General features: G+C 41.8%; 1 protein-coding gene and 1 pseudogene across 1 annotated transcript in view; one reads left to right on the top strand and one right to left on the bottom strand.

The window, feature by feature from the left end:
• The window catches only part of Cct4 (chaperonin containing TCP1, subunit 4 (delta)), a 19,566-nt gene extending 12,930 nt beyond the window's left edge, over positions 1-6,636 (bottom strand). The window contains exons 1-2 of the mRNA XM_005385733.2: positions 6,371-6,636; positions 933-985 (exon numbers count right to left, since the gene is read on the bottom strand). Coding sequence (XP_005385790.1) covers positions 933-985; positions 6,371-6,497 — 180 coding nt within the window. The 5' untranslated portion in view covers positions 6,498-6,636. The remainder of the gene's footprint in view (positions 1-932; positions 986-6,370) is intronic.
• LOC102019293 lies at positions 2,470-3,264 on the top strand (annotated as a pseudogene).
• Positions 6,637-13,295: the final 6,659 nt, after the last annotated feature.

The following is a 13,295-nucleotide window of genomic DNA, read 5'->3' as shown; positions in this document are numbered from 1 at the left end:
AAAAAAAAAAAAAAAAAAAAAACAATTTCTACCAGGATGCCCCAAAACACAGCAGCATGTAATGTAGTAAACATAGCTCTTAGTGAACACAGTAACCTGTTTTATAATATTCTCAAAAAAGCACCAGCATTAGTAGGAGGCATAGATTTCAGAACATCCAATCAGTACATCATCCAAATAACATTTCATATTATTTTACCTCTCATTTTAGGGTATTAACTACCATTGAATTTGAAGGCACTGTTACTAAAAAGGTTTTGAAATATATGGGTTTTTTTGAGGCAGGGTCTCACTATGAAGTTCGGACTGGGCTTGAGCTCACTTTGTAGCCCAGGCTGGTCTCAAACTTGCAATGATCCTCCTGCCTCAGCCTCCCAAGTGCTGGGATTACAGGAGTGTGCCAACCACACCCAGCTGTATCTGTTTTTTTTGACACGGGGTCTTGCTATGCAGTTTAGGCTAGCCTTGAACTTGCTATGTAGCCCAGTGGAATATATCTGTTTTATGGTGCTGATCAACCAAGCTGGAAGTTAATTTGAAACCTTACAGTCCCTGTCATTACCATTACAACAGTTTCATACAAAAAGAACACTGAACTCAACCTGACATCTGGACTGACTATATTTGCCAGCTGACTACACGACACCTACTTTTGTGCATGCACTGTTTAAAACTACAAAGAATTATTAAATCACTCTGAATTTGAAATGTATTTTTAGACTTAATGAATTATATAAACAGCTGTATTACTCTGAATTTTAAAAGGATTAAATGAAAACATTATAGTTCAAGTCCCATTCACTCCAAAGTAATCTTGACTCAACTTCTGAAGTACCTCTCTCACACTTTTAAAACAATACATCTTAATCTTTCCTCACACCTTCTATTGTGAATAGGGGTACTCATAACTACTGAACAAGTTAGCTTTTTACCATTTTATCCATTCCTTTTGGTCCAAGGCTTGTTCTAATAGCATCAGCAACAGCTGTAAGTGGAAGAGGAGAAAAAAAAAAATCAAGACTCTTTAAAAACAAAGCATTTCTCCCTTCAACAATCATTTTGTCTTATTAGGGTATGCTATACTACAATTTACCATTTCCACAAAGAAAATTCATGTTTGGAATAATAACCTACTGGAAATAGTAATTATCTTACACCTTTTAAATTTAAGATGCTATACTTTTTTGTTAAAGTCACTATATAGTATTTGCGCTCTGCCTATGGCAGAACATTTTTGGGAATTCCTTTAAGTATCTAAATAGTACAATCTAATTAGAACCTCTGACTAGGGACTGCATTGGTTTCCTCTACTGCTTAAAATAGGACAAGGAGCAGCTGGGTGAGGTGGCACATGCCTCACCCCAGCAGCTCAGCAAGCTGAGGCAGGAGGAACACTATGAGCTCGAGACTACCCTGAACTACATGGTAAGATTTTGTCTCAAAAAAACCAAAACACACCAGGCGTGGTGGCACATGCCTGTAATCCCAGCACTTGGGAGGCTGAGGCAGGAGGACTGCCCTGAGTTCAAGGCCAGCTTGAGCTACACAGTAAGTTCAGCCTGAACTACCAAGCAGACAATGTCTCAAAATAACCACCACCACCACCATAGATAATACACTGATAATGACTAAAAACCTCGATTTTAGAGTTGTGATTTGGTTAAAAAGTGATCCTCCTGCCTCAGCCGCCTCAGTGCTGGGGTTACGGGGATGCACCATCATGCCCAGCTATTTACGTTCTTATTAATTAGCCATCAGCATGTTTTTTTATTTTGGTACCAGAAATTGAACTCAGGACCTTGCGCTTGCCAGGCAGGCACTTGTTCTGCTGATTTACATACCCGGCCCAAATTTTTTTCACTCATTTTTTGTCGTCTTTTTTCTTTTTTTTTTTTGACTATGTAGCCCTAGCTGGCCTGGAACCTGCAGCATTCCTCCTGCCTCAGTCTCCTGAATGCTGGAATTACAAATGTGAACCCGCACACCTGGCTTTGTTAGTTCACTTGTAATTTTTTTCTGTTTCCTAACAGAAACTGGAATTGATGAATAGCACTCAATCCCCTTTCTTTGGGAAGTCCAAGACAAACTATTAAATTTTTTCCTTTCTTTCTAGCTAAATGCACCTTGAGACCATACTCTTAAGTAAGTCAGACACACACTGTGGGCATGGGGTATAGCTCATCGGCACAGTGCCTGCCTGGCAAGCACAAGGTCGTGAGTTCGATTCCCTGTGGGGGGAGGGATGACAAACAAACAAACAAACAAACAGCTGGGCATGGTGGCACATGCTTGTAATCATGGAGGAGGCTGAGGCAGGAGGATCGTTGTGAGTTCAAGACCAGCCAGGGCTACAAAGTGAGCTCAAGGCCAGCCTGAACTGCATAGTGAGACCCTGTCTCAGGGAAAAAACAAAAAACAAAAATAAATAAATAAATAAATAAATGAATACCACACTGTGTGGTCTGGGGATACCGTGCCTACCTAACAAGCTCAAGGTCCTGAGTTCCAATCCTGACACTAGGATAAAACGACCAAAAAAACCACATTGTATACTGGGGGTCAGCCTTTCACACCCTTCACTCCACCACTGCTCAGCTCCCACAGACAGCTGAGGCCATGGGTTTTGCAGACCTGAAACATCCCACAGGCCTGCAAGTGCTCAACAATTACCTGGTGGACAAGAGCTACATCGAGGGGTATATGTCCTCACAATCAGATGTGACAGTATTTGAAGCAGTCTCTTGCACTCCCCTCCTTGTGTCACCCAATACGAAAAGGAAAATAACAGCCTGCCAGGAGTGAAGAAAGCTTTAGGAAAGTATGGCCCTGCCAATGTGGAAGACATCGCTAGAAGTGGAGCTGCAAAGAATAAAGATGATGATGGTATTGACGTCTTTGGAGCTGATGATGAAGAAGAAAGTGAAGCAAAGAGGGTAAGAGAAGAATGACTTGTACAGTTTGAGTCCAAGGAAGCCAAAAGACCTGCACTGGCTGTGAAATTTTCCATCTTGCCAGATGTGAAACCTTGGGTTGACAAGACAGATATGGTAAAATTAATGGAGTGGGTCTGAACCATTCAAGTAGATGGCTTGGCCTGGGGCTTCTCTATGCTAGTCCCAGGAGAATACAGAATTAAAGAACTGCAAATATAGCATGTAGTTGAATATGATAAAGTTGGAACAGATATGGCAGAGGAGCAGATCACTGCTTTTGAGGACTGTGTGCGGTCAGTCCATGGATATGGCTGCTTTCAACAAGATCTAAAATTCAGGGGCTGGGGACTTAGCTCAGCAGCACAGTGCCTGCCTGGCAAGTGCAAGGTCGTGAGTTCGACTCCCAGTACTGGGAAAAAAAACCCAAAATAAATAAATAAATAAATAAAATAAAATTTATCATGGATTGCTGCACTTCAATAAGTGCTTGAAGGACCAAACAAAGACAAACCAAAACCTTACTGTTTCTCTGGTGTGAGAAATGGAAAGTGTAAATAAGGGCCAAAATGTATAATAGATACTGGGAAATGGGAAGAAAATGTTCAAATGAGCAGGGGAACAAGGGAGGGGGCAGCAGAAAAGGAGAGACAAGAAGGAAAAAATGGAAACAAAAGCTTTTGTAAATGAGGGGATGAGCTGGATGTGGTGGCACTGCCTGTAATCCCAGCACTCGGGAGGCTGAGGCAGGAGTATCCTTGTGAGTTCAAGACCAGCCTGGACTACAAAGTGAGCTCAAGGCCAGCCTGAACTGCATAGGGAGACCCTGTCCCCCGCTACAAAAAAAAAAAAAGGATCAAAAAAAAGAGGGGAAGAAGGGAGGGAAGCAGAATGGGAAAAAGGAAGCAAGATATATCATGTACAGGTACAAATTCTCTAGGATGTATATCTAACATGTACCAATAAAATAAATGCAAAAAACCATTATCTTCACCTCCTGATATACCACTGCCAACATACTATAATATATAGGATAAACTATGCCCCAATCATTTTTGTATACTCTGTAAATAGCACAATATTTTTGCTCATACTGTGAAAAATAACCATTTTTAAGAATTTAACAAAAATACTTTGTGCAATTTAAAAATTCTATTATTTGAATCTCTTAACTCTGGCCTACTGTTCCTAGTTATCTAATCAATATTATGCTTTCAGTAATTTTAGTGGTTCTACACAGGATGATTCTGCAAGAGATTCACTCCAAGAATGCTCTTTATGAACATCAAGATTCTGAAAAGGTAACGACTACTTAAATAAATACAGCATTTCAGGATTCTTACATCTCTGGAAATGTCTTTAACATGGGAAGTGGCACACAGTAGGCACGAAAATAGTGTTGGTTAAAAGTGTTCCTGCTCTAAAGAGTGGTTTTCCTCATCAACCAACAGCACTTTTTTTTTTTTTAAGTAACCCCATAAACTGATTTACAGTATTAAACGAAAATTGCACCTGGCAGAAGCTTTTTCCAATTACGTTGTATGGTTCTATCTACAGAAAACTAGTTGGGGCCCCTTTTGCTCTATCAGAGCCCCTCAATGGTCTATGTGGTTAGGAGATTTAGGCAATTTAGATCCCTATCTCTTAGCCCTGTGTGGTGGCCCATGCCTGTAATCCCAGCACGTGGGAGGCTGAGGCAGGTTCATTGAGTTCAAGGCCAGCCTGGGCTACAAAGTGAGCTCAAGGTCAGCCTGAACTGCAAAGGGAGACCCTGTCTCAAAAAGAACAGTAACAACAAAAAAAAATCCTATCTCTTATGTTCTGTCTCAATTCTCTGAATTGTTTTATTTGTTGAAAATTAATCATAGATATTCTCTTGACCACCCAGATGCCTCAGTTTATCATTCATCATCCTTCTTCCAATCTAGTAAGTGTAACCTTCAGTAATGGTTCCCTAGATAACATGTGAAACTAACAAATCTCGCCGGATGTGGTGGTGCACACTTGTGATCCCCGCACTTGGGAGGCTGAGGCAGAAGTGCCATGAGTTCGAGGTCAGCATGGGCTACAGAGAAAGAAAGAAAAAGAAAGAAAAGAAAGAAAACGAAAGTAACAATCTCAGTTTCCAGGTATACTATCTCCTAAACTTCACAAATGTTCCTAAATTTATCCATTGGTCAATCTGACCTCTCCAACTCTGTAAATCCAAACCAGTAGCTACCTTCTTTGACCATCCAGTGCCTGTCTTTTGGCATTATCACGTTCCCATTCTCTTGGGCTGATGACTGCAAATATCTGCAAGGTTTACTTTATATACACACATGTAACTTTCTCCTATCAGCCTCACAAGGACTCTACAAATTAGCTCTTACTTCATTTCCCTTTAGGATAATTTCTAGCTGCCGGATATGAAGCAGACACTTTAAAAAAAAAAAAAAAGACACCACTCCCTTCAGTATCTATCCGGCCCCAATCTACCTTTACAATCTTACTTCTTCATAAACTTTATTCTCGACCCAGAAGAAATACTGTACTCAACACACACCCAGGCAAGCTCTCTAACCCTTTGTTCTCTTCCATGTTTTTCTATTTTAGCTCAAATTCTCCTAAGCTCCACAGTTCTAAAAAGTACTTTTCTTAATTATAAGGACAAGAACACCCTGGCTCAGAGGTAAAAGATCACAAACTTAAAATCAAACCCAAATCTTTTCGCCCACCACGTGCCAGTGCTCTACAAAAACTCACTCTTTTGCCGGGCGTGGTGGGGCACGCCTGTAATCCCAGCACTCGGGAGGCTGTGGCAGGAGGATTGTTTTGAGTTCGAGACCAGCCTGGGCTACAAAGTGAGCTCAAGACCAGCCTGAACTGCATAGCGAGACCCTGTCTCAAAAAGACAAAAAAAACAAAACAAAACAAAACCTCACTCTTTTTTGATTGCGGAGTCGACACAAAAGTATGTCGTTCCCAAGCAAGATGGATAGATAAACCCTGCCCCAATTTTAGACGCGGAGATTACCCAACTAGTCCCAGGAAGCGTGCCGAGCGAAGCTTATTCAAGACCCCTCTCCAGGAGACTGTAAACGCTGCAGACTACCCGCAGCGGCACACCCCTGGGTGCAGGAAGCACACCATCGAGTTTGTGAGTCTGATCCCGGGGCCGCTCCGGGCAGCCCGTGGCACGTGACACGGAACGTTTCGGGGCCCTACGCGATGAACGCGCAGCCAGAACTGCAGTGCCTAACACCCAGAACGCCAGATACAATGGCTTCCGCGTCGCAGTCTGGAACCACGGGCAACAGAAACGCAGAGAATCCCTCCACAAAGCTTCTACTGGGAGGGCCGCACCTTGAACGAACAGGGAGGGGCCGTACCCGTCCAGAAACAAGGGGCGCGCAGAGGCCCACCCCGCAGTGACGGGGCTCGGACGGAGGAGGGGTTACCTTTGGCTGCAGAAATGTTGCTGAAGCGGATCTGGGCCGGCTTGTCGCGGTCCTGATAAGCGCTTTTCCCGCGGCCGCCAGCAGTACCCGCGGGGGCCCCGCTCCGGGGTGCCAAATTCTCTGGCATGGCAAGTTCAACTAAGTCTGCGTGGACTCAGCAAGCACGGATGGACACAGATTCTCCTCGCCGCGTTGTAACGGTCTGCGTACACCGTCTTCTCGAACCTTCCAGAAAGCGGCGCCGGCGCCGGGAGGAGGCAGGCGCGGAGACGGGGGCCTACCTTGCGGCCCGGCGCAGGCGTGACGTAAGATGCTGCCCACTGCGTGCCGGATGAGGTGACTGAGCGCAGAGGTCTAGGCTGAAAGACTGTAGCCTTGGGGGTGGGAAACGGTAGGGCGCCATGGCAATTCGAGGTTTAAAAATTTGTTATTGTATATGTTTGTGGTACATAGTGATTACATTTCATTCGTCTCATGGAATTGGTGCATAGACATATCTGTATAGGCGAATTTTCGGGACACCTATATCTCTCCACTTCACCCTCCACGGCTGTGAGGCCCCCTAGTTATACAGGCTGAAAGTGTGGGCAAGCCGTGAGGTCTGGTGGTGGGTGTGGCTCAGCCGGCTTTTGCCCTGTGCTTTAATGGGTACTGAATTGTCAGTTTGTGTGTTTGGGTTTTTTTGGTTTTGTTTTTGGAAAGAAGGCGGTAGTGCTTTGTTTTGTTTTAAGTATTCAAGTTGATTGTTTCAGTTGGGTGTGGTGGTACACCCAGCACTTTAGGAGGCTGAGGCAGGAGTAGCGCAAATTAGAACCCAGCCCAAAAGAATTTAGCGAGGCCCTCTCAAAATAAAAAGGCCCAGTGACCTTGTGCAGTGCCAAAAGACCCTGAATTCAGTCCCCAGTACCGCCCCCCTCCAAAAGAAACAGCCGGGTGTGCACGCGCATGCCTGTAATACACTCGGGAGGCTGAGGCAGGAGGATCGTTGCAAGTTCGAGATCAAACTGGGCTACAAAGTGAGCTCAAGGCCAACCTCAACTGCGTAGTGAAACCCTGTCTCAAAAAGACAAAAAAAAAAAAAAAAAACAACCAAAACAAAACAAAACAAAAAGGATTCATATTGAAAAGAAGATGGTAGGTAGTGGTTTAAATACACCCTGGTTAAATGCTGAGAATTTTAAAGTTTTGTAGTTGTGACTACCTGCCAAATCAGGACTGCTTGTCGTTATTACAACCCACGCATCTCCTAGATAACATTGCCACCGTCTCTTCAGGGACTAAATATCATTGATAACAATTATTTAGTTCAGTTATCTGGTAAGCAAAGTGCTAAATCTTTACTTTCTTTTTTGAACTTGTACTTTGGCCTTTTTTTTTCTTCCTGAAAGCAGGAGATAAAATTACATAGGAAAGGCGCCCTCCCTGTATCTGAAGACCTTACCACCAGAGATAAAGGGAGCGGCTGAGAGAAAGCTGTGAGTCTTTCTGCTCTGTGGTTAACTGCCCTACCTCAGGCTCTTTTGTCTTGCTGCATTTGCATGATTTACTGTTCTGTCCAATATAGCATATAATTGTCCGGTTCAAACTGTACCTGTGGGTGTTTCTGTAGGCGCCTGTGTTGTGTAAAGCTTAAATACATTGGTGTCTTTTGTCTTCAATACAGAGCTCCAGCCAATAAACGAGGGAAGGATTCTCCCTTCTCTGTACTCCCCGACGGATAGCCAAGTATAAAAATGAGCATTACCTGTAGAACTCCATCTATATGTTCTAGACCCTGCCTTTCTTTTCAGACTTATCACCCTAAGGCACTGATTTCAGTCTTGCTACACTACTTGCAGATACTTCAACACAGCATTCTGTTTCATCCTGCTTATGTAGGGACATGCTGATTCACCTGACGCATATTCAGCTATTTACAGTGCAGCTTCTCCGGGACCTCTTCAAACTGACTTGATTTCTTCTCTCACCAAGTCGCTACTTCTGTGTACTAAGTAGTAATTCTTGGTTCTGTAATTTCGCCATTTGTGTATATATTAGTTTCCCTAACTGGAATGCAAGATTTTATGCGATTCATCTATCTCTGTATCTCCTAGAGCCTAGCAGAAAGGCTGGCACAAAGCTCTGCTTGAATTGCTGCCTGGGTGGAGAGAGACAATTGAAAAGGTAGAGGCAAGACAGGGTAGGGAGTGTGTATTGCAAAACTGTGGGCCCTTGTACACTAAGTTCACATTTTATATCAATATTTATAAAAACAGCTATTGCCTGCTTGGGACTAGTTGCTTAATGGAATTTAGAATGGAAACCTGTTTGTTGTCCAAAAGGAGAAACCTGTTTATAAAGAGGGCTGCTAACTAGGTGTTTTGTTTCCCTTTGAGTCAAAGCTTCAGAGTCAAAGCTTGTTTCGGCATTGTCTTTGGCAGCTGTATTAATAGCTCTGTGCCCAAGTGTATTATCTACAAAGCATTGTGTTTTGAAATTTAAAATAAAGTTTGTACTGTGAGCCTTTTGTCTGGAAGGTATTTTAAAAGTGCCGCTAGTACTGGACCAACCTTTAAAATAAGCGTCGGCATAGCAGCCCCTGGCGGCACAGGAATGAACTGCTCATATGGCCAGCCTAGTGTTTTGGAACTTGCTGCAGGCCAATATGTCCAGTGATGTGACAGAATGTGTTATCTCCAAACATGCTACTTTGGAATAAAGATTATTTTGAGCCCAAAGCAGATGCTAGAAGGGCACTTGGATTTCCCCCCCTTTTTTTTTTCCTTAAAGCAGAAACCGCTGATATAAAAGATGTCCTCTTCATCCAGGGTGTGGTGGCTCACGCTTGTAATCCCAGCACTCGGAAGGAAGGCTGAGGTAGGAGGATCGCTTCGAGTTCCTAGGCTACCTGGTGAGTTCAAAGCCAATATGAACTACACAGCAAGACCTGTCTCAGAACAGAACAAAACGAAACAAAACAGAACACCTGAAAGATGTCCTCCCTATACCAGAAGGAAAGTTTCTTATCAAGGATAGGAAACTGAGACAGAACATTCTATGTAAACAGACCTTGTTAAAATATTTTCTTAATTCTCTCCAAATAGTTTACCTTTCTACAGTTGCTTCTTTTTAATAAAAAAGCATTTAGGTTTTGGTCTCTTTGGGGTTTTTATTTTTATTTTTATTCTTTTTGTGGTGCTGGGAATCAAACTCACAACCTCACCTTGCCAGGCAGGCACTGTGCCGCTGAGCTATATCCCCAGCCCCTTTTATTTCTTTATGAGGGCTCCCCTATCGCATAAAATTTACATTAAGTGTGTATACATTTTTTCCTGTTAATCTGTCTTACATCACTTTAATTCTCAGGCCCCATTGAAAAAACTTTAAAAAATAGAAGTAAAACTTTGCCTCTCCTACATATATATTTGAAGAAGAGTTAAATAATAGTGATGTGTAGTATGTCACTTTGCTCCTAAAAAAGTAATCTTGGGCTGAAGGTGTAGCTCAGTGGTAAAGCACTTGGCTAGCATGGCAAAGCCCTCAGGTTCAATCTCCAGCACCAAAGAGAAAAAAGTAATTATTTTTTGTGCAGTTTAAGAAGAACTGGGAGTACACAGAAGGGGTTCTTAGGACCCATGGAAAAACCAAGATTTACAAAAAGAAAGGCTTTAGAGAAGTAAATCAGCCCATAGAAATTGTAGGCTGCATTTGGTCTGCCCTTGCATTTTGGAGAGAAAGTGTTTGAGGCTGAGGGTTTTATCAGATTCTTTTCACTGTTTTAATTTTTTTTTTTTTTTTTGGTATTGGAAATCGAACTCAGGACCTTGCACTTGCCAGGCAGGCACTTGTGCTACTGAGCTGTATCCCCAGCCTATCAGATTCTGATAAAAATACCCAACACCTAAAGTTAAAGGGGAAAAGGTTTATTTGCCTTACAGTTTGTAGAGGATCCAGCCACCATAACCAGCTGGAAAGGCAGGGTGGTACGGCAGAGGGGCATGGCAGGGCAGGCAGAAGGCAGCAGAGGATAAACAGCAGCAACAGAAGCAGCAGCAGCAGCAGCAGCAAGTGCTGGCTACAGATCTGTTTTTCTGTCTTATACTTCATCCAGGATACAGGGTGGGGCACCCTGAATACTAGCATCCTACATGAATCCCAGCATCACATCTTTTTTTACTTTAAAGAGAAAAAACAATAAAAACAATGATACAAAATTTCAAAACAAGATAGTAGGAGAGTAACACTGGTTAATATTACACCAGTGTATTGTTATCTTCAAAATAGGTGCTCAGATTACAAGATATAGGCATGAAAAATTGATAAAAAATATTGGGGTCCAGGCCTAGGACCACCAATCTCTTGCTCCGAGGTACGATAACAGAATAAAACACAAACAAAACATATATTTCAGTTACAGGGAGCACAGAGATGGTCAAAGCCCAACAACAGGCTAAGGCCATGAGGCACAGTGTCTTTGGCTTTTATTGGGTGCATAGCTTGATTGGGGGTGCACTGGTGGGCTGCAGGAAGTGGTGGGGTGAACTGCTGACATGGTCAAGGTTCAAGAACTGAGGAATGGTGTATTTTTGGGTAATCACACAGGAACGGATCGCGGTTAACTGGTAACCTGCTTGTCTGCTAACTGGATTACTGAGCTAGACAGAATCTGCATGAGTCAAAGTCCTCAGCTGCCATATTATCTTGCTTCACAGGCTGCTAGCTTCAGCTCTAGCTGTCGGCTTAAAGATTAATCTGTCCTTAAGCCAGCCGCAGGCCTTGCCACAAGCCCTATAGGCCTAGGACAGACTCAATTTATTATTTATTTAGTTATTTAGTTATTTTTGTCATTTTGAGACAGGGTCTCGCTATGCAGTTCAGGCTGTCCTTGAGCTCGCTTTGTAGCTCAGTTGAACTCACAGTGATCCTCCTGTCTCCCAAGTGCTGGGATTATTACATCAATTTATTTTTATGCCAATTTATAGTGCTAGTTATTGCCTGCTTGTACCACATCAGGCTGGTCCTCAGCAAGACAACAGAAGCACAAACCTTTCTTTTCAATGAAATAATAAAAATTAGTAGTATAACTACCTTAACTATCATATATGTATATACATATGCATATATTTATTTAATTTTCCTTTTCCCTTCCTTCTTTTCTCCTTTCCCCCATTCTAGTTTCTCTTTCCTTTTGAACAGTTTATTACCATTTCAGAATATCTATTGTATATTTTGGATCTTATTTACTCTTTTAGCTTCTTATCCTAGGGAGACAGTATGATGTTTACTCATGTGAGCCTGATTTATTTCACTTATGAGTGTGGTTTCAAGTTGCATCATTTACCTATAAAAGACTCAAGTTTATCTTTCTTTATAGCTGAGTAGTACTCCATTGTGTAAAAATATCATATCATTTTTATCCATTCCTCAGTTGATGAGTACTTGGGTTGTTTCCAAGATTTAGATATTTCAAATTATGCTGCTCGAAACATGGGTGCACATATATCACTGTGGTATGATGTTTTTAATTTTTCTGTGAAAATATCCAGAAAGGGACTAGCTGGATTGAATGGGACCTCTAATCCTAGTTTCTTGAGGAACCTCCACACTGATTTCCACAGTGGTTGCACCAGTCTATACTCCCACTAACAGTGGAGAAGGGTTTCTTTTCCCAACAGCCCCTCCAGCATTTGTTATTGATTGATTTTTTTTTTTTTTTTTTTTTGGTGCCGGGAATCAAACTCATGACCTTGTGCTTGCCAGGCAGGCACTGAGCTATATCCCTGGCTGATTTCTTGACGATAGCTATTCTTTCTGGAGTAAGATAGAATCTCAATGTTCTTTTGATTTGCATTTCTCGAATGACTGATGATGTTGAATATTTTTTCATATATCTATTTGCCATTTGTATTTCTTTATCTGAGGAGTTTGTATTCATCTCGGATGCCCATTTTTGGATTGGGTCTTTGAATTTGGGGGCCTGATTTTTTTCAAGTCTTCATATGTTTTAGATAAGTCCTTTTTCTGAGGGACTACTTCCCATTCTGTGGGTTGTTTTTTCACTCTGTTGGTGATTTCTTTTGATGTGCAAAACTTTTAAATAAGGTGAGATCCCAGTTGTTGATTCTTTGAAGTATTTCCAGTGGTCTGGGTTTTCTTCATAAACTCTCTACCTATACCTATGTCCTCAAGATTTCTACCTACATTCTCTTCTAATAGATTTAGTGTTTCTGTTTGAATATTTAGGTCTTTGATCCATTTTGACTTTAATTTAGTACATGGTGATAGACATGAGTCTAGTTTTAGTCTTTGGCATGTAGAGTGTCAGTTTTGCAGCACCATTTATTAAAGGGTGTCTTTCTTCCAGTGAACACGTTTGGCTCCTTTGTCAAGGATAAGGTGGCTACCCACATGTGTAAACACTGTACTGTCTCACTAGTGTAAGAACCTGAAAGAGTGAATAAAATCTAGGAGGTACAATAGATACTGTGAAAGGGAAAGAAACTGCTCAAAAGGAAAGAACAACTGGGATGAGGGAAAGAGAAAACAAAGAAGGGAAAAATATGTGTGTATGTATACACAGGATAGCTAACAGTTGTACTACTGATTTTTTTTAATTTTTGCTTTGTTGAAAGGAACAGTTAATGTTTTAATTGTTTGATCAATCTTACATGCCTATATTTGTTTTTCTGAGTAACCAATTTGAAGATAGCAATATGTAATACAACAACCATTGTTACTTTTCTATCACCTTGTCAGAAATTCTGTATTGCTTGTATTGTTTTTGTGTTATTTTATAAGTGTATGTGTTTGTTACTATGTTTTTGTTCTTTTTTCTTTTTTTGTGTGTGTGTTTTTGAGACAGAGTCTTGCTGTGCAGTTCAGGCTGGCCTTGACCTCACTTTGTATCCCAGGCTGGTCTCAGACTCGCAATGATCCTCCTGACTCA

Source organism: Chinchilla lanigera, unplaced genomic scaffold, assembly GCF_000276665.1.
Source record: "Chinchilla lanigera isolate Chin_1 unplaced genomic scaffold, ChiLan1.0 scaffold00023, whole genome shotgun sequence".
NCBI lineage: Eukaryota > Metazoa > Chordata > Mammalia > Rodentia > Chinchillidae > Chinchilla > Chinchilla lanigera.
This window is presented reverse-complemented; position numbering and strand designations above follow the sequence as displayed.